Genomic DNA, 23,111 nt, shown 5'->3' on the forward strand with positions numbered 1-23,111 from the left:
CAAAAACTGTCTAAGAGACATCTAGAATGGATTACAAATGGCTTCATTTCTTTCTAGGCTTGGCCAGTAGTTCCTGGCAAACTCTCTATATAAAGGCCTGAGTCCTCGGCCCAGCAATGTCACTCTGGGATTCCTTCAGTTTGGTGACTTGGTTTTCTCCCATGGCTCTTAATAGAATCACAAAATGGTTTGGGTTGGAAGGCACCTTAAAGACAGAAGAAGGGAGCTGAACACGAGCCAGGGTGTGCCCAGGTGGCCGGGAAGACAAGTGGCATCAGAGCAGCGCGGCCAGCAGGAGCAGGGCGGGGATTGTCCCCCGTACTCGGCTCTGGTGACGCCACCCCTCGAGTGCTGGGCTCAGTTCTGGCCCCTCAGCCCAGGACGGACAGTGAGGGGCTGGAGCGTGTCCGGAGAAGGACAGGGAGCTGGGAAGGGTCCGGAGCACAGGGGCTGTGGGGGCAGCTGAGGGAGCTGGGGATGCTCAGCCTGGAGCCAAGGAGGCTCGGGGTGACCTGATCGCTCCGTGCAGCGCTGAGAGGAGCCGAGCCCTGCTGCGGGCCGGGCTCTGCTCACAGCAAACAGGGGACAGCAGAACAAGGCATCGCCCCAAGCTGTGCCAGGGGAGGTTTAGGCTGGACATCAGGAGGAATTCCTTCACAGCAAAGATGATAAAACAAACATTGGAATGTGCTGCCCAGGGAGGTGGTTGGTGTTGTCGTCCCTGGGGCTGTTTAAGACAAGACTGCACTTGGCACTCAGTGCCTGGGTCTGTTTAGCGCGGTGCTGTTCGGTCCTAGGCCGGACTCGATGGTCTCAGAGCCCTTTTCCAACCCCATCGATTCGGCGGTTCGCTCTCGCAGCGCCCGGCGGGGTTTGAGCCGCGCCGCCCGCCGTACGCCGCCTGTCCCCGCGCATGCGGAGTAGCGGGGCCCAGCGGAGCGCGGCCGGCGGCGCGGAAGGACCTTGGTGGGTGCTGAGGTGAGGCCGCTCTCCGCTCCCGCCGCGGCTCCCGTGTTCCCTCTTCCTGCCCTCATTCCCTTTAACTTCCCTTATCATCCCCATCCCTAGGACCGCCAGCCGGCGCTCGCCGCTCGATCGCGGCCCCGCCACAGCCCCGTGACCTCTGCGCGTCCCTGAGGGTGGCGGAGCCGGGCCCGGCGGCGGCGGCTGCAGCGCGGGGCTTGGGCGCCCTGGGTGCGGGGAACAGCGCGGGGCTGGTCCCCAGCCTGTCCCTGGTACAGCTTAGAACGGCTTCTGACCTAAACACCAGGACAGCAGGCCTGAGAGGGAAGACCCTGCGGGGAGCGCAGGATTTAGTGGGAACAACGGAGGCCAGCCTTGATTCCACAAGTACTGGGTGTAAGGAGTGTGAGAATTTAAACTGGAATCGTGTCATAAGTAGGTTGTCCTTGAATTTTATCCCTTAAATATTCTCATTGGAAGGTCAAACACACAGGACCACTATTGCTCCTGTCATGAAGACAATTGCACAATATCTTTATCCAGAAAATTGCTTTAAGTAGAGCTTCTCCCACAATCCTCGTATTTCTTTTTCCTTTCAGGAAACCCAGTCACTATGTCGGCTGCACTGTTGCCAAAGCCACAAATGCGGCGCCTTCTGGCGAGGCGGATGAAGTTTCACCTCCTTGGGGCGTTCTTGGTATCTCTGGGATGTGCATCTTTGTACAAGGTGGGCTCTGTAGTCATTCAGTTAGAAACTGGGCTCACTGGAATATTTAAAGAATTCATAATATTTTTCTGTTGAGATTGGGTTGAGCTGTTCATAAGAAAGGTTTAGTAATGTATTTTTGTAAGCATGTTTCCAAAGCACAAATAAATCTTCCTAATCTTCGTTTGAAGAAATGATATGAATAACCTGATGTTTCATGCAATTCGTGACAACTTGACCTTGAGTCTCCTAGTCCCAAAATGCTCTTGACCATTCACAGTTGGTGCACATTAGATAGTTTGTTTTGGCCTGACACAGTTTCTGAGGCTTGGAGAGCTGTCCAACTCTTACTTTATCTCTTGACCGATTTCAGGAAACTTGCTCTAAAGCAATTTGGAAAACTCATCCTTCACACTGAAGATAGCAGTGTGGGAAAACCTAATGTGGTCTTTCTGTCCTTGATTTTGAGGTATGGTGTGGAAATGGAGCATTATGTTTCCAGAAAAACACCCTTAAGGGTTTGACATCTGATAAAGATAAGAGAAGTTCTTGAGCTCTTATTAAATAATTTTTGTGTCTCATACACGAAGCAGCAAACAACACAGTGTGAATTCTTGTGGAAGAGCTAGGTCTTGGTTTTCCCATTGAACTCATGCATATACTGTTGGCAGCATTTGAATACTCAGGAAGCTGTTGATAAAAGTGATGAGAAATGAAGTTAATTTCAGGTTTTCCACAAATATCTGTCAGAAACATTAAGCTCACACATGTACTTAACACATCTGTTGAGGGATAGACAAGCTTGTTTGTGGTCAGATTTAGAATATAATTTTTAATAATCTCTGAGCCAGTACCTTATTTAGCACCCCCATGTAAATACACTGGTAAGGTGGCAGACCAGATTTAGAACAGGTAACATGGATCTCAGCAGAGATTTACTTTGTTCCATGTTAGATGCTATTGTACAAACCCACCTTGGAATTTTTTTCAAGTTTCTGGGAGCTTTTTGAGTATATCCCTGTGCTTCAGGTGAATGGGTGTCCAATAAATGAAGATTGTGTCTTTTTATGTTGGTGACCTGTAAGAGTGGCTCGGCAGTCTTGTAAAATTTTACCAGATGTAGTTGACTTAGAGAGTAGCTCAAATGTAGTCTTTCAGTGTAGGGTGCCATTTTATCTGGAGTTAGGGTTTTGCAGCTGCCCACAGGCACAAAATTTGCCATAATGACATGTTTTATATGTATAACTATTAGCAGGGAGGGTGTTGGACGCTTGAGGATCAATATAGATGGAGTGGTTTTGGATCTTGAAAGTGTGATGTATTACTTTGTAACAGACTTTCTTTTTAAGGTTTTACTGCAGAGTGTTTTGACCAATGATTAGGCAGCCTGATCTGTGGGTTTTAACAGGAACAAAGGAATGTTTAATAATTTGAGCTAAAGGCCTTTTAGATGAATATCCACTGATAGAAACTATGATACTAACAGAAAATAAACCTGTTCATAAAGCTTTGCAAACTTTAATTTTCTGTGTGTTACTTTCCAGTTTGGAGTTGCTGAACCCAGGAAACAAGCTTATGCAAGGTTCTATAGAAACTATGATCCCGTGAAGGACTTTGAAGCCATGAAGGCAGCTGGTGTGCTTGAGAGTGCCCCAGCCAAGTGATGGTAAGCTGCATCTGCAGGTGGTGAGCTGCACTGCTTCAGAACAGGAGTAAGATGATGTCACTGACATCACCGATGGGCTTCTGCTTTGTGGGGGGGTGTCTTCCTTCTTTTCAGATCAAAAGGGGTTTCCAGAGAGAAAGGATACAAATTGCACTCAAGAGACCTCTGGGTAATAAAAATGTGAAGAAACAGGAGAATTGGGAACTGGGGAGTAACGGTGGGATAGAAGCTGCTGAATAGCTTTTGGGTAATTTGTTTAACTTGTGTGGTACAGGAGACAGTGATGATGCCAGGCCTTTGCCCTCCTCACATAACTGCGGAGAGGAGACAAAGCTGTAATGTTAAACTTCAAGACTTGCCTGATTCCACAGTTATGTTGCTGCTGTCACATCCTGAACTGCTTAACTTGTCTGTATCTTCTGCTTACATACTTGTGGTACTGTGAGTGAGAAAATGGAGAGGCTGATTTTCTCTCATAGAATGCATCTTGATGTAAGAAATAGAGACAGCTTCTGCATATCATTTTGTATTTTGAAGTTGGTGAGAGGTGGAAGATCATGAGGGGAAATACATTTATATACATCTATATACATATCTATATATTAAAAAATCACAGTGGGAAATACATCTATATACATCTATATACATATCTATATATTAAAAAATCACAGTGGCATACAGTTGTGTGTACTAATAATTACATTTTTGCCTTATTGTATGAAGCTTGAATAGAGAGCTTTGTCCACTATACTCTTTTTTTAGCACTTGACACTGCCTCTCCCAGGAAAACTACCCAGCTTTGTTCTCCCTTGCTAGTAACACCAGGAAAAAAGTCTTTATTTCAACTGTGTTGCAATTATTAATAACTACATTCATTAAGCTGCCCAAGCTGATGTGACAACTCAATTTTCAGAGTTCCTCCCCCTTTCTTGGTGCAAATTTTTTACATTGAGTTCTCTGCTTCTCCTAAAATGACTTCAGACTAATCTAGAATGATAGTTTTTCATTCTTTTGGAATGTTTTCATATTGTGATCATTACGTGATAATCTGTGGCTTTAATTATCCTGGCCAGCTGGATTTTCTCAGCTTGTTTGCATGAAGAAGCAAGATTGAATGAAAGATCTGTATTTAACACTATGAATACTGAATTCTGTTCTATGACAACCTATAATTATTTGGTTTCTGCTTAACACAATCACATAAAAAACCTCAGAGCTCCATCTCTTATAAAAAAATAGAAAAACAAAGGTTTAAAATCCTTGTGTCAGTCCCAGCTTTTGGGATTGTTTTGGGATTTTTTTTTTGTTTTGTGAGAGTGGGATACTGCTGTTCTTCAGGTATGACTGCAACAAAGATAAATAATGAAGTTATAAATTTACCTGGTTTGAATCTTGGTAATTCTGCCTCTGGTTCAGTCCTCTGGCTAATATATAGTCACTTTTAAACTTCTTTAGACACTGAAATTGCATTCTTTAGTCAGGTGGCCTTCATCAGTGTATTCTGAAGGGCCATCTGGTGGTAAAATAATTTGAAACAAACATTGTCAACAAAGATGCATAGTGAATATTTAATTCAAATCATGAGCAGGATTTATTTCACTACAAATAGAGCTCCATTCTCAGCCTGTGTTCCCGTTGGCAGCTTAAAAAAAAAATGGCACATTGTGTGCACCTGTTGAAATTAAATGTTTCCTAAACAATTTTTCAATTTCTTAATTGTACTGGCTCAAAAGAAAATGTGGAAGACAAATTATCTTTTGTGATTTTGTTTGAATTGCTGCTGCTTCTTATTCCCTAGCCTGCTTATATAAGAACAGGTATTTTTTCCTTCCTTCACAGTAGAGCGAGGTAATTTTTTGTTGTGCCTGCACATGAGTACCAAAGTAGAAGGGGAAAACAATTCCAGTGTTTCAAATGTTTTGTAAAGACTGTAAAAAAAAGGACAAGTACCCAGATAGAAGATGTTTTTGTTTGCTTCAGAGATTGAAATCTTGGCTAATCTGAATTTTAAGCCTTTTTTTGGTTTAGTTTCTGAAAGGATACACTGATCATGCACACTCTACATCTCCCAATTTAGTGGAGCATGTCCTGTATGTGGCAGTAAATACAGTGGCTTAACCTCACTAAATACTCTCTGTGGAACCAGTAGTTACCCCAGAACTGAGGAAGGGGTTGGGTGGGCAGGAAGGGGTTCATTAGTTACAGTGGTAGCATGGCACTCTACACCAGGTTTGTTCCTGCTGGGCATGGAGGCACCTTGGCACCTCCCTGTGAATTTACACTGTTTCATTTACTCTGGTGGTGATACTGACAGGGGAAATTAAGTGCAGGTATAAATGTGAGGAGTATCTGGCATCTGCTGTGTGCTCAGCTGTGGAATAAAGGGGGAAGCTCAGAGTTTGGTGCTAACCACTTTCATGACTCTTGTCATGGAGCACAGCTGGTCCTGGATTGTGTTCAGTATAACGGGGAGAAGCAATTTGAGTTTGGTTTTCTTCCTTCCTTGGTAGGCTGCCTGCACCACTTGTTTCCTCTCTGGCTCCTATCTGAAAGCAGCATTCCTTTCTCCTGCAGGCCCTCAGCAAGACTGATTCAGTTACCAGTGCAACATATATAGTGAATCTGATGTTCTGTGCAGTGTTCCAGCTCTTGATTTGTTCCATGTTTCACTTCTGTTTGCCACATGAAGGGTGTGTGAAGCTTCAAGCATCAGGAAATAACGGGGAATTCCTCCAGACTAAACTACCACATAAACATTTCTCTCTGCTGCTTTGCATTCATACATACTAATATGTTTACTTTGTCCATCATAACTTAATGGGTTTTTTTTATCTTGCAGATTCCCTTCAGCTCAAGGAGACTTGATGACTGAACCTTATTTGTTCACTGAAGTGTAAAGTGAAATGCAGTTCAGTGCATGGCACGCTCTAATGCAGCTCAATAAATAAAATACATATGTCAGTGACATTTAGTTGTATTCATTATTGTAGAAATACTTAAAGGCTCAGGTGCTGGGTGGAAAGAGTGGTGGAAAGTCTTCAGAACTTGCCCAAGATGACTAAGTCTGTCTTTCCTCCAGGAGTTATTTGCATCTCTGTTTTGGACAAATTTCACATTTGATAGCACAGCATATCCCTAAGCAGTGACAGCTAGTTTGTCCCAGCTGCTTATGGGAATGTGCAAGAGGACAGATGTTGCAGGAAGGGAAAGGATGGATTTCTGGAGGGGTCTCTGTTACCTCTGGCTTCACAAGGTGAGCTGACCTTAAGAGAAAAGAATTTGGCTAGAAATTCTGGAAATACACCAGCCAACCTTTTTGTCTTTTTCTGCTGTCATCACTTGTATCGTCTTCCTTACATCAGCAAACTGTTACAGCAAGACTTACAGACTCTGCACATGCCCATTCTTACATGTGGTGTATTAGTTACTCTAATTGGAAAATGACTCCAAACTGCAGGCATGTTCCCATATAATTGAGGTAGAAGAGGAAAGAGGGTACAGGCAGACTAAATACTGTATTATGGCAATAAAATCTTGGCATGCTGCTTTTAGACGTGTATCATCTTTTTAATATCTGGAAGTATACAGCTAAGCATACTTTGGATCTCTGCTATGTTCTGTGCAGTCTGAGACATGATGCTCTGTCTTGGGCCATGATAACCTGTTGGTGAGAACAGGCTGTCATTGCCTGTTGCTCAGGATGAAGAAGGTACTAGGGCTGCAGCTTTTGTTTGCTGAATATGGGTACTTAGGAGAGCAGGCAAAAGCTGACTGCATGAAAGGAAGGAAGTCTTTGTATGAAGCAGCATGACAAATTAGGCCATCTGTGTTCTATTTGAAGGTCTTTGGTTCAAATCCTGTTTGGAGTAACTCTTATTATTTTACATGGATCATTAACTACTTAACACTTAATAGGTATCCTTGAACAACATTTGGACTAATGAAAGCACATAAGTAATGTATGTGATCCAGAATATTTTATAGAGCAACATGGGATTTTCTTTAAATTTCCCATGCAGACAGTGCTTCCTTTAAGCAAAGAAAGGATTTGACATTAGTGATGCAGGGGAAACCATCCAGTAATCAAAATACTCCAGCTCCTATAAATGTAAACCAGAGCTTAACAACAGCAAATGATACCCATTTATCTTCCCAATGTACAGTATAAACAGTGTATGCCATTAAGTACTGACTAACATTTTCTCAGGCCTGTCTGCAGGTTTAAATAGCCAGGGGTCTTCAGTCTTACTGACAGCTTCAGAGGCAAAGAAACTTGCTACTGCCAGGTGTGCAGGATAACAGGCATGACTTCCCTTGTCAGTCTAGGCCCTGTATTCTTCACAGTTGCTATGAATTAATTTGCTGTTAGTTTCTTCTGAACTGTTGTAGCCAGCAGCAGTTATTGTAGTCTGTGTTCCTTCAGCTACCAGCTCATGTGATTTAAAGAGATGGGTTTTGTGACTGAAGGCAATTTTTGACAGATATGGGGAGCTCAGGGATGTCTCTGGCTAAATGTATTTAAGAGAGAAAGGTGAGTTCTAATTTCCGTGGCTGTGCTTTGAGAGTCTGCAGGCTGCTTTCTGGATGCAGTCTGGTTTCACACTGGATACAAGGCAAGTACTTCCCTTAAGCAGGCAATGCCAACCAATCTACAGCTTGCTTTTCTCTAGAGTAGGAAGGGAGTGTAAAGCTGGATACCTAACCTGCTTTTCTGAAATCAGCACCAACCCACCAGTTTTCCTTTCGTTTTTTTCTTTTTTTTCCCCTTTCTTTGTCAACAAGAGTTCAGCTAATTCTATCATACAAAGAACTGGAGTAGGATATAACATAGTACAAGACCTGTGAGTTAGACCCTAATCAGTTGCCTGTTACAGGGTCTGGCATTCTGTTTTCTAGGAGAGGCAGAACTGAAAAACATGCTTGGCTGCTCTTGGAGGATATCCCAAGTGTCTGAAGGTTTTTGCTATATTTATGTATTAAATGATATATAAAAAGGAATTATTTGACCTGAACTGCTTTGAGAAAGGTCTTGCCTGACTATGCCTTAAAATTTTTTGGCTAGCTTACTTTATTCTCGAGTGTTTGAGGAGTGATTGATTGTTCTGGAAGCAAACTAAAAAGATAGATTTGAAGTTGTGAGCTCTCCAGGTCTGAAGAGCGTTATGAGAGTAGCCATGTTTTAAGAGTACACATTGCACTGCTTTAGCAGCTAAGTACAGGCAGCTGCTCTTTGGACAACTTTGTTTTCATAGTTCACACAGCTCATATGTAGGAGAGGTTGATTTATGTGCCGTCCCCACTCGTTTCCATACATGTGGTCAGAAGGGGGAGAAAGAACCTGCATAATGCAGTAAAGATGCAGCTCAATTCACTGCAGAAAAGTGTAATTTAAGCAAGTGTTTATTCCAGAAGAATGTAATTCAGGAAAAACACAAATGTATTTTAAAACAATGGCTGAAATCTACAAACTTTTAGAAGTTAAACTGCTGTTCCTCATTTTTTACAGGTGTGTTTGCATCCCCTTGGCTTGTCTGTGTACTCCATAAATAAGGAACAGATTAGCCTAATTGAAACGGTGACTGCAGTGCTGTTTTGATTCAGTTAGTCACAAAAGCATAAAACTTTTCAGCACACGTTTTTGGCAAGTTAGTCACCAGTTTTTACTTCCAAAGTATTGTCACGATCTATTGCATTTTCTGGTACAATATGAAGTCCAGTGACCAACTGGGATCTAATGGGGCCCTCATGAAGCTTGTACATCAGTCTTGTCATTGTCCTACATCACGCAACTGAATGAATAAACAGCTCACAAGAACAAGTATTACAGGAATAGCTTTATTATCTTTAAACAATTTAATTATATTACAATTTATCCATCAATATGCAAAATTAGAAGTATTAAACAACTTCCATAAAATATTCAGGAACGAAGCGCATGTGTGTATATACATATACTCTTTTAAACAGTGTTATTTAAACAATGACTAAGTTATTAAACCTTTGTATGAAATGTTGATAATGGATGGGCTTATTTCACAGTCAGAAAAGGACAATGCAGAACCCAGCCTCCTTAATTCTCAGTAGATGAGCAACGCAGCTTTTAGAAATACCTTTTAACAAAACAGAACTCAAGAAAAAAACATTGCAGTTACTACATTCTTATTTACTGTGCATTTGGTCATATCAAGTTTGCGTAGAAGTTACTAGCTATAAGCATTTGCTCCAAATGGTGATCAGATTTTATTCCAGTTTTTAACTCCAATTCCAGCCAAGTTCAGGAATCTCCAGACAAAACTCATTTCGGTAAGCATATAGAAAAAGAGAGAAAAGTTAACATGCATAGTTGGAAACCAAGTAAACTTTTGGTTTTAAAATGAAACTGCCATTGCCAGATTTAGTTTATAAAGTCATCTAACTGTGCCCAGAGACTGCTTTCTTGTCTACTACAAGAAATACAGGTATTTAACATATATTTGTAAGTGTATTGTGATGGCATCATTAACTATTACTGTAATTGGTGCCTGTGGGTCCATAGTTTCCAATCAACTTTAAAGAAATCTCACTTTGCTTAGTACATATTTGAAAGGTCGTGTTTCTAAATATTACTGTTTTTATCAGTTCAGAGATGATAAGCATAAAATGAATTAGGGCTGAAGGGAGCACATACAATGCAGATCAGAAATATGCAGGACCCCACAAGGTGTACTTAGCACCTGCACATCTGGGTTACACTGAGCTCGGAGATTTTAAGGAGACAGCTCTGTTTCTTAAATTTTTGAACTGCATGTTACTGGCTTCCAGCTAATGAACAGACAATGCACAGTCATACATACATTGAAAGTACTTCTGAAAATTTGATGGTGGATAAAATAAAGTTTCTGTATACAGACAGTTTTAAAAATAAAGCCATGTTGTAGTTCATGTTTTGTTCTCCAAACCACACAAAGGCACTAGTTTACATTATGGACTAATGTCCTGCAAACCTTCAGTCAAATAAAGGAAGCTATTTTAAGGTTAAAGTGGTGCTAAAACCCAGCTGTCACTAGTAACTTAAAACAGCCACACTGGGTTTTTCAGATTTAGTGGGGGAAAATGTTTTGCCTCAGGACGCATATGTTGGGAGAGTGGGGGTGTGGGGGGAAAGGCTCAGCCTTGAGCAAGTTTTTACAGCTGAGTTATAAACCTGGTTTATAACAGAAACTGGCAGACCCTAAAATATGATATAGAGGTATTGATACACATTTCTGTGTGTGGTAAGAACGTCCATATGCACGTCATTTTCCCCCATTCTCTAATTTTTGGTTATCAAAAAGGATTTTGATGAAGCTGTAGTCCAAGGCTGTTCCTTCTCACTTTATTCGTTTGCCAGAACACTTTCCTTCCAGCACTAGTTATTTTGGCTAGGGAGCAGGAATGTTGTCAAGATTAGAAAAGCTATTGGGCTTTGCTATCAATTTCTACCTCCCCAAAAATTATATGCATCTCTACTTGATGTTGGTTACTGCAGAGAAAGCATTGCTTTCAAACTGATACGGTATTACTACACGAACCAGAAATAACTATTAATGAAATCCTTTCCTCAAGGCTTTATTTTTCACCATGGTGAATTTGCTAATGAACACCTGGGCAAAATTTGGGTCAACTACATAGTGGTAGGTTTTTGTTATGGTGAGGGGCTGCTCGGTAGCCAGGGTGTGTGGGGCTGGCGCTGTGGCCGTGCTGGGAGCGAGGTGACACGATGTCTTTGTGATGTACTCCACGAGGCGGTTGTACTGCTGCTCTGACAGCCTCTCTCTGGCTCCCTCGCCCTGAAAGCACAAAAAATACAATACTGAGTATTTGACAGTAACTGAACTAAGCAGCAAGGACAGTAACTTCCACATTTCTCTGATAAAAATCTTCCTGCCTGAGATCTTACAATAGCTTAAAGGATTTTTTAATCATGAATGTTCTCCTGTAGTTGAGTTCCTGGTGAATTAGTCCACTCCTCTGCTGTTTTGGACTTCTGAGAAGCTCTAACTCTGCCACAGAAAATTTAAGCAGTATCTTTTGAGAACTGGTCAAGAGTAGAACTTTACAACAGATCAACTCCTTGTATACAGTAAAGGCATTGAAACCCTTTTAGAAAAATGTCAGTAGCTCTTGGCTTATCATACAGAAATTCTATTTAGCTAAAATATTTTAGTCTTTTACTTGCTTCATTTCAAATGAAGACTAGAAGCTGCCTTCCAGGTGAATGTTCTGTGGCAGGATATATCCATCTACTTCTGGCAACAAAACTCCCATTCACACAAGGACATTTTTCTAAACAAAAGGGTTTTACTAAAGATGATTTGGGCATTTTGTTTCTGGAGAAGGCATTAAGGGACCTGTGTACTGCAGGCTGACATAGGTAGAGGTTGTATAAGGTCCTAGCAAGAGGAATGCAAGCAACCTACCCTAGTGGGAAAAAATACAGTAAATCAAATACTGTCATCTATCATATGGTTTCAACCAGATAAACTATTATCCAGAAAAGCTATGGGCAAACCTGGCTTTGGAAGATCAATCTGCTGTGCCCTTATTTTTGAAGATTACTATGACTAGCTTGAGAAGGGAAGGCAAACAGGCAGGCATAAGCTGGTTGCATGGTTTCAAAAACAGTGTATTTCAGAATTCCCACCATGGATACTACAGTAAGATAAGATACCCAGTAAGATAAGTCACTCAAAATAGAGGTTATTTCCAAAATATGACAACGAAGAAAAAGGCAGCAGCTGTAATAGGGCTAGGGTTTGATGCTTCCTTATTTTACACTTGGAGAACTGCTGACCAGTTCAATTTTTGTAGAATTTAAAATTTCCTTGCTGGACACAAAGGTTTTAAAGACTTCTATTTTCTGCCTGTCTTCCAGGGAGTTTTACAGGTTGTGCTAGATAAAATTATATTTTCAAACAGTGTCATTAGATTTAATTTAACATCCAAAATCAATATCTTATAGTGTCTCTGGACTGCAAGACTCATTTAAATACTCTGTTGCTTATTTGAAGAAAGAATTAATATGATTGATAGATAGTGACAGGTGTCACATTCACATGAAAAAAGCCCCCTCTGTTTTTTTTGTTACTATGCCTTTGGAGATGGATTTGCTGTGCAGCAAGTAGAAACACTCCTGTTTTCAATCATCATCACAAAATTGCTAAAGGAAGCAGGCTCATGAACAAGCTCAGAAGTTTAAGGTTGAAGTCTATGCCTAGAAACAGTGGAAGTGATGAATGGGCAGGGGAAAGGGTTGTTTCCATGAACGACCTTAAGGGAGGGAAAAATCAGAAGGCTGCAGCAGACTCACACTAATGTGGAGAATGGTGTCTGAGCCACGTCTTTGGTCTGGTGGCTCAGTAAAAGTGTCTCAGCAATCAGTCTGTTCCAGCAGTTGAAAGGAGAGAAATATGCCGAAGTACCACCTATGTAAACTGGATTTTAAGTTACAGGGTAAATCTTGCATGGAGGTAGCTTCATACTTTTTCCTGATTTCTCCTAGGGAGGTAAGCCCAGGGACAGGTGGGTTCTGCCTCCACATTGACCAGAAGATCCAGCTCACCCAAGGAGATAGAAATGGTGCTGGCATCCCACTCACCTCCTTCTGTGAACCCATTCTTCATTCAGCCTCAGGCTATTTTCCACAGATACAGCATAATTACTCAGGAGGAAATATTAACTATGGTTGGATTGTCTTCCAAAGTAACTGGGACCCTGCTTGCTTTTAGATGACTTAATCTGTAACTGTCTGATTCTGCAGCCAGTTTCAGTTTGGCTTATATTTTCAAGACAAGAAAAATTTGGAATTGATGTTGTTCTACATTTTTTCCTAAATGGGACCTAAGATTGTCACTAAGTGCCCTCGCTGCTTTGAACATTTATCATGTTAACATCCAGATCACTCAAGGATTCAAAACTTGATCAAGGCTTGCTTAATGCACCTCCTACAGGAGTATTACAGATACCATGTCCCTGCACGTTACAAGGCCATACTTTTGGGTTAAGAACTCCAGTATTTTTCTAAAATTCCTCCCATTATGGTTTATAATGAAAAAACCTTCAGCAATTCTAACTCCACAGCAGCTACAACACCTGTGCTGTGCAGTCCAGATGGGTGTAGCAATGATTTACTCCTCTGTGCACACTAAGGAGATCCAGCTCTTTAGGATTTTTTTTCCATTGCTTTGAGAAATCCAAAGATTGGTTTTCAGCTCCAAAGATGATAACACATAGGACTCACAAAAAAAAATCTGGAATATCTGAAATTCCACGGCCCTTCAATTTTTTGTTGATTTCTTGATGTTATGAGCTATAGCAAGAGCAGCTGGAAGAACAGGCCTTTTGAGTTTGACATCTGTCTGGAAACAAGCAGTGTCTCAATTACTTTGGAAGATAATCCAAATACAATTAATGCTTCCCTTTCAATAACAAACTTGTCAGTGCCAGAGTTTTTAAGAATCCATCCAGGCTATTCCTATCCAGATGGATTAAGTTATATATTGTGGAGGCGAACAAGGCATCAGGCAAACCTATTGCTGAAGGAGTCAAAATATGCTCTATAACATCTCTGGTGATTACAGCTGTAGAATAACTCATGTTTTGTTTCTTAACTGTTCCAAGAAGTTCAGGAGAGGGAATGAGAGAAACTGTTTTGGGCAGAGCTGAAACAAAACTTTTGGCAATTGTTTTTGTGAGCAGTAATGCAAAAAAGTAGACTTTTATAGCCTTGAAATGAAATGTTTCAATTTGTTGTATTATTTCAAGCATCTTTGACTAAATTAATCAGAAAAATAGAGACAACTTTCATTTGGTAACATTAGCTCTGTTTTGCTAAACTCAAAATAACATTTTGGTTGACCTGACTGGGCATTCTCCAGCAAAAAACTGAGGCCATCTTTGCAAATGTCATCGTGCAGAGACATGTCTGCACTTCAGCTGAGGACACCTTCAGTGCAACACAATGGCCTGCTATTAACACTGAGGAGTTGTGCCTAGTGAGGCATCACTCTGCAGCTTCGAGGCTGCTTATCTGCAACTCACAACTTGTTCCTCCCAAGGTTCCTTTTCCTAATCACAGCTGCAGACTTTGCAGAAGCTCTTGTCAGGAAGCTGAAGGGAAGCTCTGGCTCCCATCAGCACCAGTGCTGCATGTGACACCCAGATCACAGCTGGAGAAAGGAAATCACCAAGTATGGCATCTCCCAATCCACTAAAATCAGAGTAAATATTAGTTACAAAACACTCTAAGTAATTACTACAACTGTATATGAATCTTTTATTGTGTAGCTGCCTTAACATTAAAAAAATTCAAATTTTTTTATTCTCTATTTCTTTCAACTGCTCCTCCTCACAGCATGTTTCTTTAAATTTTTACATGAATTTCAGTATCAGTGTCTGCATTCTGAAGGATTATTTTGCCAGGTCTGTTTTGTACAGCATCACTCAGCTTTTGCTGTGTTGCCATCACTGACTTGGCTCCCCCCAGGGCACAGGCACTTTTCCCACTTTTTCCAAGCCATACATTTTCACTGCATTCTCAAGAGCTTGTATCAGTAAAAGAGATGCCGTGCTCAGGCTGGGGGCTCAAGGCTTACAGCTCCTAGAGCTGCACCACTTGAGTAGGACTCCCACATTTCCATCCAGAACTTCAGAAAAAAATGATGTATTTAGTTCAGTACCTCCAAAGGAGGATGCTATGAGCGTGTGTGTGTGGGAACATTGGACTCTGCTCATGCCATGCAGGGTTGCTCTGTGCACTCAGGGGCCCCACCTGCCCATAAACCCTACACATTTCCAGCTGTAGCAGCTGTGGGGACTAGAATTAGGCTTCCTGTCCCTTGCTTTACCTTCTCCCAAGCAGGCAGACCCTCTGCACCCTTCAGCACCCACTTGCAGCAACCTCTGGGCAAGCTGCCCTTCCCCCACAGCAGCAGCCTTCCCCTCACCCCTTGGAAAACCAGATGCAAAGACAACAATCCAATACAAAAAAAAATCTGGGCTGGTGCTAAAGTTTGGGTTAGGATAGGTTGAGTGTATCCAGTGCCTTAGTGAGAAAAACTTTTCTTCTTCTTCCCTCCAGGACAGTAGCTCTGGACTGAGCAGGACAGTCTGGACTCTGATAGTCTGATGTGTGCCTCCACCAAACACTCAGCACTCAGGGACAAAAAAAGCTGAGCTTTGCCCACTGCTTCACAACTTAAGTAATCCCTCATGTAGCTTTGTGGTGAGAGAAGGCAACTTCAGTCAACAGTTCTCTGTGAGACTGAGGTTAGTGGAAAGACAATAAATATAAATAGAGAATTCAGCACTAATGAAAGCTTTCACAAAAGTATTCAAGTGCTGTCACGACACAGATGAACTCCTTGCTGAAATCAACAGCAAAACTCTTCAGTGACTTCAGCAAAGTTAGGGCTTGACTGAAGGTGCTCCTACTTTTTGTCACACCTCATACTTCAGGGCTTTTATATGTTCTTTTCTTATATTTGAAACAGAATTTCTGGTATAGCAGTCTATAAACTACCTGGCAGACTTCTATAAAAACTGGGACATGCATGTTTGGTTTTGAAATGCTCTCTCATATGATTCTACTTGAGAATTTAATACAATAAACATTGTTTCCCGAAAGTGTAAAAATATAACATTCTTCTGCCATTAAAATAAGATAATTAATCCAAAAAACCTCAGTATGCAAATGGCTTAGACATCTTTCAGCATGAAGAAGAAGGGTTTATGCTCTTACTGGCAAACACTTGGTGCATGCAATCTCAGAGAAGGACTAATCCAGTTTTAAGCTAGCATTTGCAGAAGAAGGAAGATCTAAGGAAGCAAATATAGCTGTAGAAGAGAGAAGATAAAAGCATGCTGAAAGGAGCATCAGCACCACTGAACTGTTAACAGAATTCCCAGAAGAATAAAAGCAATTGCTTTTGCTGGGAATTTGTAGGCACAGAGTGCAATGCTGGCTTGCCAAACAATGAACACCTCGTGCATTATGCAGCCATGAGAACCTTTTCAGAAAAGAGGTGGTGCTTACCAAGAACTCAGACTTCCTCTACTTTTTCCCTCAGAAAGTTTCTGTCACACATACAGTATATCACAATCAATAAGGGGATAGAAGGGAGGAGACACATTCCTTTCATCCAAAGGGCAACACACCAACTATGAGGTGCAGATATCCTGGTTCAGCACTTCAACCTCTGATTCCCAGCCCAAAGGTGAGTATTCCCACTGCCAGAAGCACCAGCATCAGTGCCACTTCAGCTTTGGATGAAAAAGGCACTCAAGTCTTTACCTCCAAGTCAGAAGGCACTCTCTGTTGTTTCAGCTGCACCTTCAGCAGATCTTTTTGCTGCTCATCTTCCAGACAGTCGATTTCAGTCACGGGGAATGCCTGCTGCTGTGTGTCTTCACTGATGCTCACAACAAAGAGCACCTCTGAGGTGAGCAGCAAGCAGCCTTCGTGCTGCTGGCCTGATCCACTCACAATCATGACATCTAAGGCCATGTGAACCTCTGGCCTTCCCAGAGACTGCAGCATTTTCCTGCATTATCAGGTTAAAAAAAGAAAAGGAAGACAAGAAAGAGCTGGTCAATGTAGTGCTTTGGATCCTCCAGGGCTTATTTTAATCAGTGTGTTTTTACTTAAGTTTGTAGCTATCACCTACATATGTACAATAGGCCAGGGAGTGTACTCCAAAACTCCATTACTGAAAGATGTAAGACTTCAGATTTAAAGAATGAATGTGAAATTGTTACTTATCAAAACCCCTTAATCACTCACTGAAAAACTGGCCTAATATATGTGCTAGGTTATCCTATTTCCCATCCTATTTCCTTTATAATAGAAAAATTACCCTGAGAAGTGGCTTAGAAATTCAGTGCAGAAAATAAAGCTATCTTCACTAACAGCTGTTTCTGGAGATGTGCAGTATTTTTCTTGGGCTCCGTGCAATGATAAATAAGTAAGAACTCACTGAATACCATTAAATAAAGATCAGCTCTGTAGTTTCAAAGCTGGATGCAGATCAGCAGCCCATCATTTGCAGATTGGGTTTCTATGCACTACCTTTGTGTTTAATGTTCCTAAACAAACTGCCATAACTCAGCCTTTCCTAGGGAAGCTTTTCCTGTTAACTTGACCAGAGGCCAGAACCTATTAATAAACAATGTGCATGTAAAAATGAGCAATTGTCCAAATAATGTTACCAGACGTATTTGACGTGGCTGTTTGGAGCCTGCTCAACTCGCTGGTCATTTGGATGAGAGCGCTGCTTGGGAAGCTGTGAAAGCCCAGCTCCATGCAAAATACCTGTGGTAAGAGAATTCAGGGCTTTTAGTTGCTGTTTGCTACAACACGGTTACGTTTTGCAGTGATGTCATCTGTTTAAAGCAGTTCATAAAATAGTGCAGATCCAAAATGATGTCACATCTCTGGAAGCTGTAGTCAAGATAATTCATTAAATATTACAGTGCAAGAGTTGTGCACTTAACCCCCGTGATCTTGCTTTAGCAAGAAACAAAAAAACTCCCACTGTGTGTTCTATGAATCAGCTGTGCACTTGCAATCAAGAGAAACATAACACTCCTGAGAGCCATCACTTCAGAGCAGGATCAGACACATCACTTAGGATTTATGTAGAAAAAATCAAGACCATTGTTAACTTTCTTGCTTAATATTAAAATACTTTCATATACGTGTCACAATTGGTACAAATTAGAAGGCAAGTTTGCCTAGATACTGCACTTAAATGTTCAGTTACTTAACCCAGCTGTTAAACACAGATCCATGTACGTTTATGAGATCTCCTGGGGCATCTGGTTTATTGTGAATTCTTAGTGCCAGCACAGAATGGAAACTACAAGCAGCAGTTAGGAAGGTTCATAGAGACTCTCCAAAGCTGAAGATGATACAGTATGTATGATTTCAGATGGCCTGTGAACATTCAGTGATGAGCTATGGTCACCAGAAAGAATGAGTGGTTTGCAAAAAAATTCACAAATTAAGTAGTTTTAAAAATTTTGACATGACAGACATGGAGTAGATTATGCAGCAAGCACTAGGGTTGTATGGTTTGGTGCAAAGTTACTCTTTTACAAATATACTTCTTTACAAATAAATGAAGAGATTTTCTTTTGTCTAAGCATTCCACAGCCATTATTGCATAAGGGTGTCAATAACTTAGATTCCCTCTTACACAATGGATAATAATTTAAACAAAACATCAGCAATGAAAAAAACCCTTTAATTTTTAGCACACATGTTGATGGTAATACTTAAAAGCAGCATCCCAATTGTAACAGTTGGCTTACCGAGGTTCTCAGCATTATGTGAGTGAAAATGTTATTTACAGATGGAGACAGAGAGAACATGTGTTTATTTCTGTGTGGTCTTCCCCCCTTGGTCCCCCCCAAGAGGCACAGTCCCACTTCCAATCCAGTTGTGGGTAAGAGTTACTTGAACTCTTGTGTATTTTCCTCTCACGCACTGTCAGCTATTACTGATATAGTTTTATGTTTTTTCCTGGCTAACTCTTTTTGTCACATGGTCATGGAAAACATGATGTCTTATATACCATATCTGCAATGAAAATGTCCCTTTGCTACTATGAGTTTCTTGGTAAAGACAGCAGCAGAATTAAATCTAGAAATAATAATGTCCTGGGCAGCAAAGCCAATACAGAGGCAACAGAAAAAAAACCTTCTGATTTTGCTGATATGGGTTTTACACCTATGAGATGTGTAATTTGGGAGAACAGTTGTTATTTATGCTCTTACAAACAAGATAAAGTTGATTTGAAAGAATTCTAATAATAGTTCATTTTTTTTTTTACCAGATGGAATGAGCTGTGCATGTTATGGGAAGCATCCTAACCTTAAGCTCCACAGGAACTACTCATATACTCATACAAGCATAAATATTGCTGGTGATTAAAGGCTTAAACATTCAAGGTTTGTCTGGTATAATTAGTGAGGTGGAATTATTGGCACATTGTCCTTCTATCAGTTTCCTGTTTCTCTTCCCTGACTCCCTCCAACCACTGTTTCTTCTTAAATATTCAAACTGAAAGTGATTTATCGATACTGGAAACAAATAAATTAGTGTATTTTGATTTTTTAAAAATCTTTTATGCTTTTTCTTTGTCCAGAATTGTTCCCATCAATTTGAAAGGATTTAGCCCCAGTGTCATTAAGTGCTAAGTCTAGCTGGAAACCCCACCTCTGGTTGTTCTAAGGTTAGCCTGTATCTGAAAACAGGATTGTCTTCTTGTGAAGCTCCACTTTAAAGGAGATGCTCCTACAACATGACTCACTTCTTTCTCCCAGGAATGTACCTCACTCTTTGTGTACAGACAGCCCAACTCTCCCTGCCATAACAAAGCAATCTCAAAATAACGCTCTAATTGGACATAGTGTTGCTCTAATCCTTTTATGTCAAAAACTATTTTGCAAGCACATATGTTTCTGCAACTAATTCCACTGTATTCCAAGAATTACTTCATGCTTTCTGCATTCCATGTTTCTGTGGCTGTACATGGCTGATCAGTAACACGAGAGAGAAGCACAACACGATGGCGTTTCAGAAAAGCAGCAGAGCATTTGTAAGCATTTAGCGGTGGCCTTTCTAAACCTTTCTCTCAGTCACACAATACTGAGCTGGATAAGTAAGAGACAGCAGGTTGCATCTTGAATAGCGTTTTAAAATTTAACTGGAGGTGTTGGAAATGGGACACTCACCGTAACCTGTCTGGGAGACGAGCTCAGCTGCCCCTCCAATGGGCTTCGTGAAGACACCCATGATTCCCTTCCCCACTCCCGAGATGACCCCTCTGGCTTTATGCCCAGCAGAAGCTTGGGCCTCAGATACTCGCTGAAAATTCTGCATTGGCTGATCCACAATCCCAGCAATTGCACCTGAAAAAACAAGAGTCTCCAGTAAGTAGTGAAGATAAATATTCTGGAATAAGAGGAAATCTTACTACTGGATCTGAATATTGTTTGGATTAGAGACTGTACCCCATTCTTATACAGCTATTTAACATGTGACTAATTAGCTAAACACTTTCTCAGCTTTAGTTAAGTTAGATCTTAACCTTTTTCTTTTAAACATTTAGATCACCCAACCTTACAGTATGTTTCCCTCTTTCAACTATTTATGCTAAATGCTTTTGCTGAGTTAATTTAATTTGGCTCATTCTGTGTCACAATTCTGAAAATGCTGGGCTAGGAATAAAATCCTCCAGTTTTAGATGACTTGAGCTGCTATGAAAATGAGATTTTCACGTAAGTGAGAGATTGACTTCATGAGAATAAAACCTGCTTGTATTCAATAGATCATTTTTATATCCTCTTCCACTGCCAGAAATGTTCATAAGCTAATGCAACTTTTGATATATTACTAAGATTAGCAGAATTAGACTTTGAGACTTTTTGTTACTTTTTTTGTGAAAACCATCACATTTTACTTTAATGCGCATGGGTCAAACTTTTACAAGTGACTCAGTGACCTTCCCAGCTTTTAGTATCAACAGAGAACTTCAACTTAAATCTTCCTAAATGTAAACAGGTATGTGAGGTGGTACATTTCTTTGATCTTGAGTTTATGCTAGCCACTTAACCACAGACATGTCTCTAGTTGCTGTAATTTTGATAGATAAGCTCTCTGGAGATCGCTGAGGGTACAAGGACTGGACAAAGCGACCCGAGCTGCTTTGCTCAGTGAAAAGCAAGTCTGCACGCTTCTTGGTCAGCTCTCAGTTTGCACCTGCAGCTGCAAATATCAAGATCAAAAAATTTTTTAAGGAGTAGGACTGAGTGTCACCCTGGTTACTAGGCATTTTCACTGCAACCTAGACATCTTTGAAAGTTCTGCTTTGTATGTGGAAGGAAATCCAGGCATAATTCCCCAGATTCGGACAATCGCAACCGAGGTATTTGGCCCCATGTGTTCACCAGCCTGACGTGCACTAGGCAGCGAGCTGCTAACTGGTTTTCAGATGGTTTTAGTTACTGTCACTGGATAAATGAAGAAATTGCTGACTTTGAACACCAAGAACTAATATTGTGTTTGTGCACAGTCACTGTCCAAAGAAAAGACAAGGATGAGAAGCAGCACACATTTCGTCAGATCCTTGTCCCTGGGATACTATCTATCAGGAATTCAAGAAACTTGCATCCCCCATAAATGCCTTCTTCTCCTCTTAAAGAGAATTTTTCCAAATTCTGCAGGACTAGCCTTTTGACAAATGTATAGTATTTCCACAGAAAATGCTGGTCTCTCTTTGAAGTGATGCCTGGTTTTAATTGAGGTCACTCACTGAAGCTGAGTGTGCAGCCGAACATTCACCTTTTGTACCACAAAGGCCATGAAGCTTTTTCCTTAATGCCATGCCATTGAAACGAGACCATTTTCAATTTGTTACTACTTACCAGCTGCTCCTGCTGCTTGACTAAAATAATATCCCAACACCACATTACACAACTGGGATTGTTTGTCATCTTTTGTGCAATTGGGATGCATTTGAAAGCATTAAAAATACTTGGTGTACTGCTAAGTTACAATATTATATTATCCTGTGACCTCCTTCACCCTATCTATTGAGGTCATCCACAACAACTGCACTTTTAGAACAGAAGTTATTGCCTTATAAAATGTAATCCACCTAAGTCCTAGCACTAGTAAATTATTTACTGCAATATACTTGAGCAAAGTTATAAGGTAATAATAAATAAGAGCCCACTCCAAAGGACCTGTGGTAAGCTCCAGGCACTGCTCAGCTGGAATTAGGCTCCGAGGACAAGGAAACAGAATGGAAACTGCTGTGACTGTGTTATATAAAAATATTTATATAGTGTCTCAAATAATCGATAGCTTAATTAGCCAGTTTTTAGTAATTCCATGCTTTCTGTTACTCTGGCTTTTTATGCATGCTCTGAACTTGCCTGTGAAGATATTGCCTTTTTGTATTTCAAATCCTTTTGCAAGTTTTTTCTACCTGCAAAAAAATATAACCAATGATCTTCTCTTCCTCTGTAATTCCTTATCCTGAATTGCAACTCACTGCCCTAACTCATTTATGTGCCGTGGCCATGCCCACAAATCACAAAGTAACTATAACATACTCCTTTCATTGAGGAGTGGCTGGTCCTACCAGCCTTGTGTGGGGAATCCAGATCTGTGCAGCTCCTTTCCTGTGTGCAGCATGTGTGAGCAAAGGAAGAAAACCATAGGCCAAAAAAACCTGAGCAACCTCAAAGCCCAGCAACAGAGAGAGTGGTGACACACACGTGAGGTTCAGGGCACTCCTCACAGCAGAAACTGTGCAAAGCACATCTTCCCTGTGCCCCTGTGGCTCCTTGCACTCTAACAGAGTTCTTGGTAGGAGGGATGGACTTAGCACAGAAAGTCTCTCCTCGACAGATTTCAGTAGGGCATCAGGAAAGCAGAGCATGGAACCATATGTAGTGATTCCCCCCTTCCCACTCTCATTCTCACATGGTGCCCTACTGCTGTCCCTGTCCTTTCCCTGTAATGTCCCTTGACCAGTATTTTTTCAATTAAATGAAACTATTCTCCATTTTTCTTTCTTTTTTTCTTACCCATGGCATTTGATTTTATATGCATGTCCACATATGTACACACAGATTATGCATGTATAAAGAAAACCTCAATAAAATTAAACACCAAAGCAACAAAACAAAAACATATTCTTCCATTACTGGACCAAAGAGGTTCCAGCAACAACATAACATCTGCTAAAC

General features: G+C 40.9%; 2 protein-coding genes across 7 annotated transcripts in view; one reads left to right on the forward strand and one right to left on the reverse strand.

Annotated features, from left to right (window-relative positions):
- The first annotated feature begins 872 nt into the window (after positions 1-872).
- On the forward strand, positions 873-6,300 carry LOC130248907 (cytochrome c oxidase subunit 6C). Its single transcript, XM_056483015.1, has 4 exons — positions 873-978; positions 1,563-1,690; positions 3,214-3,335; positions 6,175-6,300. The coding sequence occupies exons 2-3, from the start codon at positions 1,577-1,579 to the stop codon at positions 3,331-3,333; spliced, it is 234 nt and encodes a 77-aa protein (XP_056338990.1). The 5' UTR covers positions 873-978; positions 1,563-1,576; the 3' UTR covers positions 3,334-3,335; positions 6,175-6,300.
- Positions 6,301-9,154: 2,854 nt separating this feature from the next.
- Positions 9,155-23,111, reverse strand: part of VPS13B (vacuolar protein sorting 13 homolog B) — a 425,154-nt gene continuing 411,197 nt past the window's right edge. For all 6 annotated transcript variants that reach the window (XM_056483011.1, XM_056483012.1, XM_056483014.1 and 3 more), the window contains exons 59-62: positions 20,088-20,264; positions 17,559-17,661; positions 16,645-16,894; positions 9,155-11,143 (exon numbers count right to left, since the gene is read on the reverse strand). In XM_056483011.1, the coding sequence (XP_056338986.1) occupies positions 10,898-11,143; positions 16,645-16,894; positions 17,559-17,661; positions 20,088-20,264 (776 nt within the window). In that variant the 3' untranslated portion in view covers positions 9,155-10,897. The remainder of the gene's footprint in view (positions 11,144-16,644; positions 16,895-17,558; positions 17,662-20,087; positions 20,265-23,111) is intronic.

This window comes from Oenanthe melanoleuca, chromosome 2, assembly GCF_029582105.1.
Source record: "Oenanthe melanoleuca isolate GR-GAL-2019-014 chromosome 2, OMel1.0, whole genome shotgun sequence".
Lineage (NCBI taxonomy): Eukaryota > Metazoa > Chordata > Aves > Passeriformes > Muscicapidae > Oenanthe > Oenanthe melanoleuca.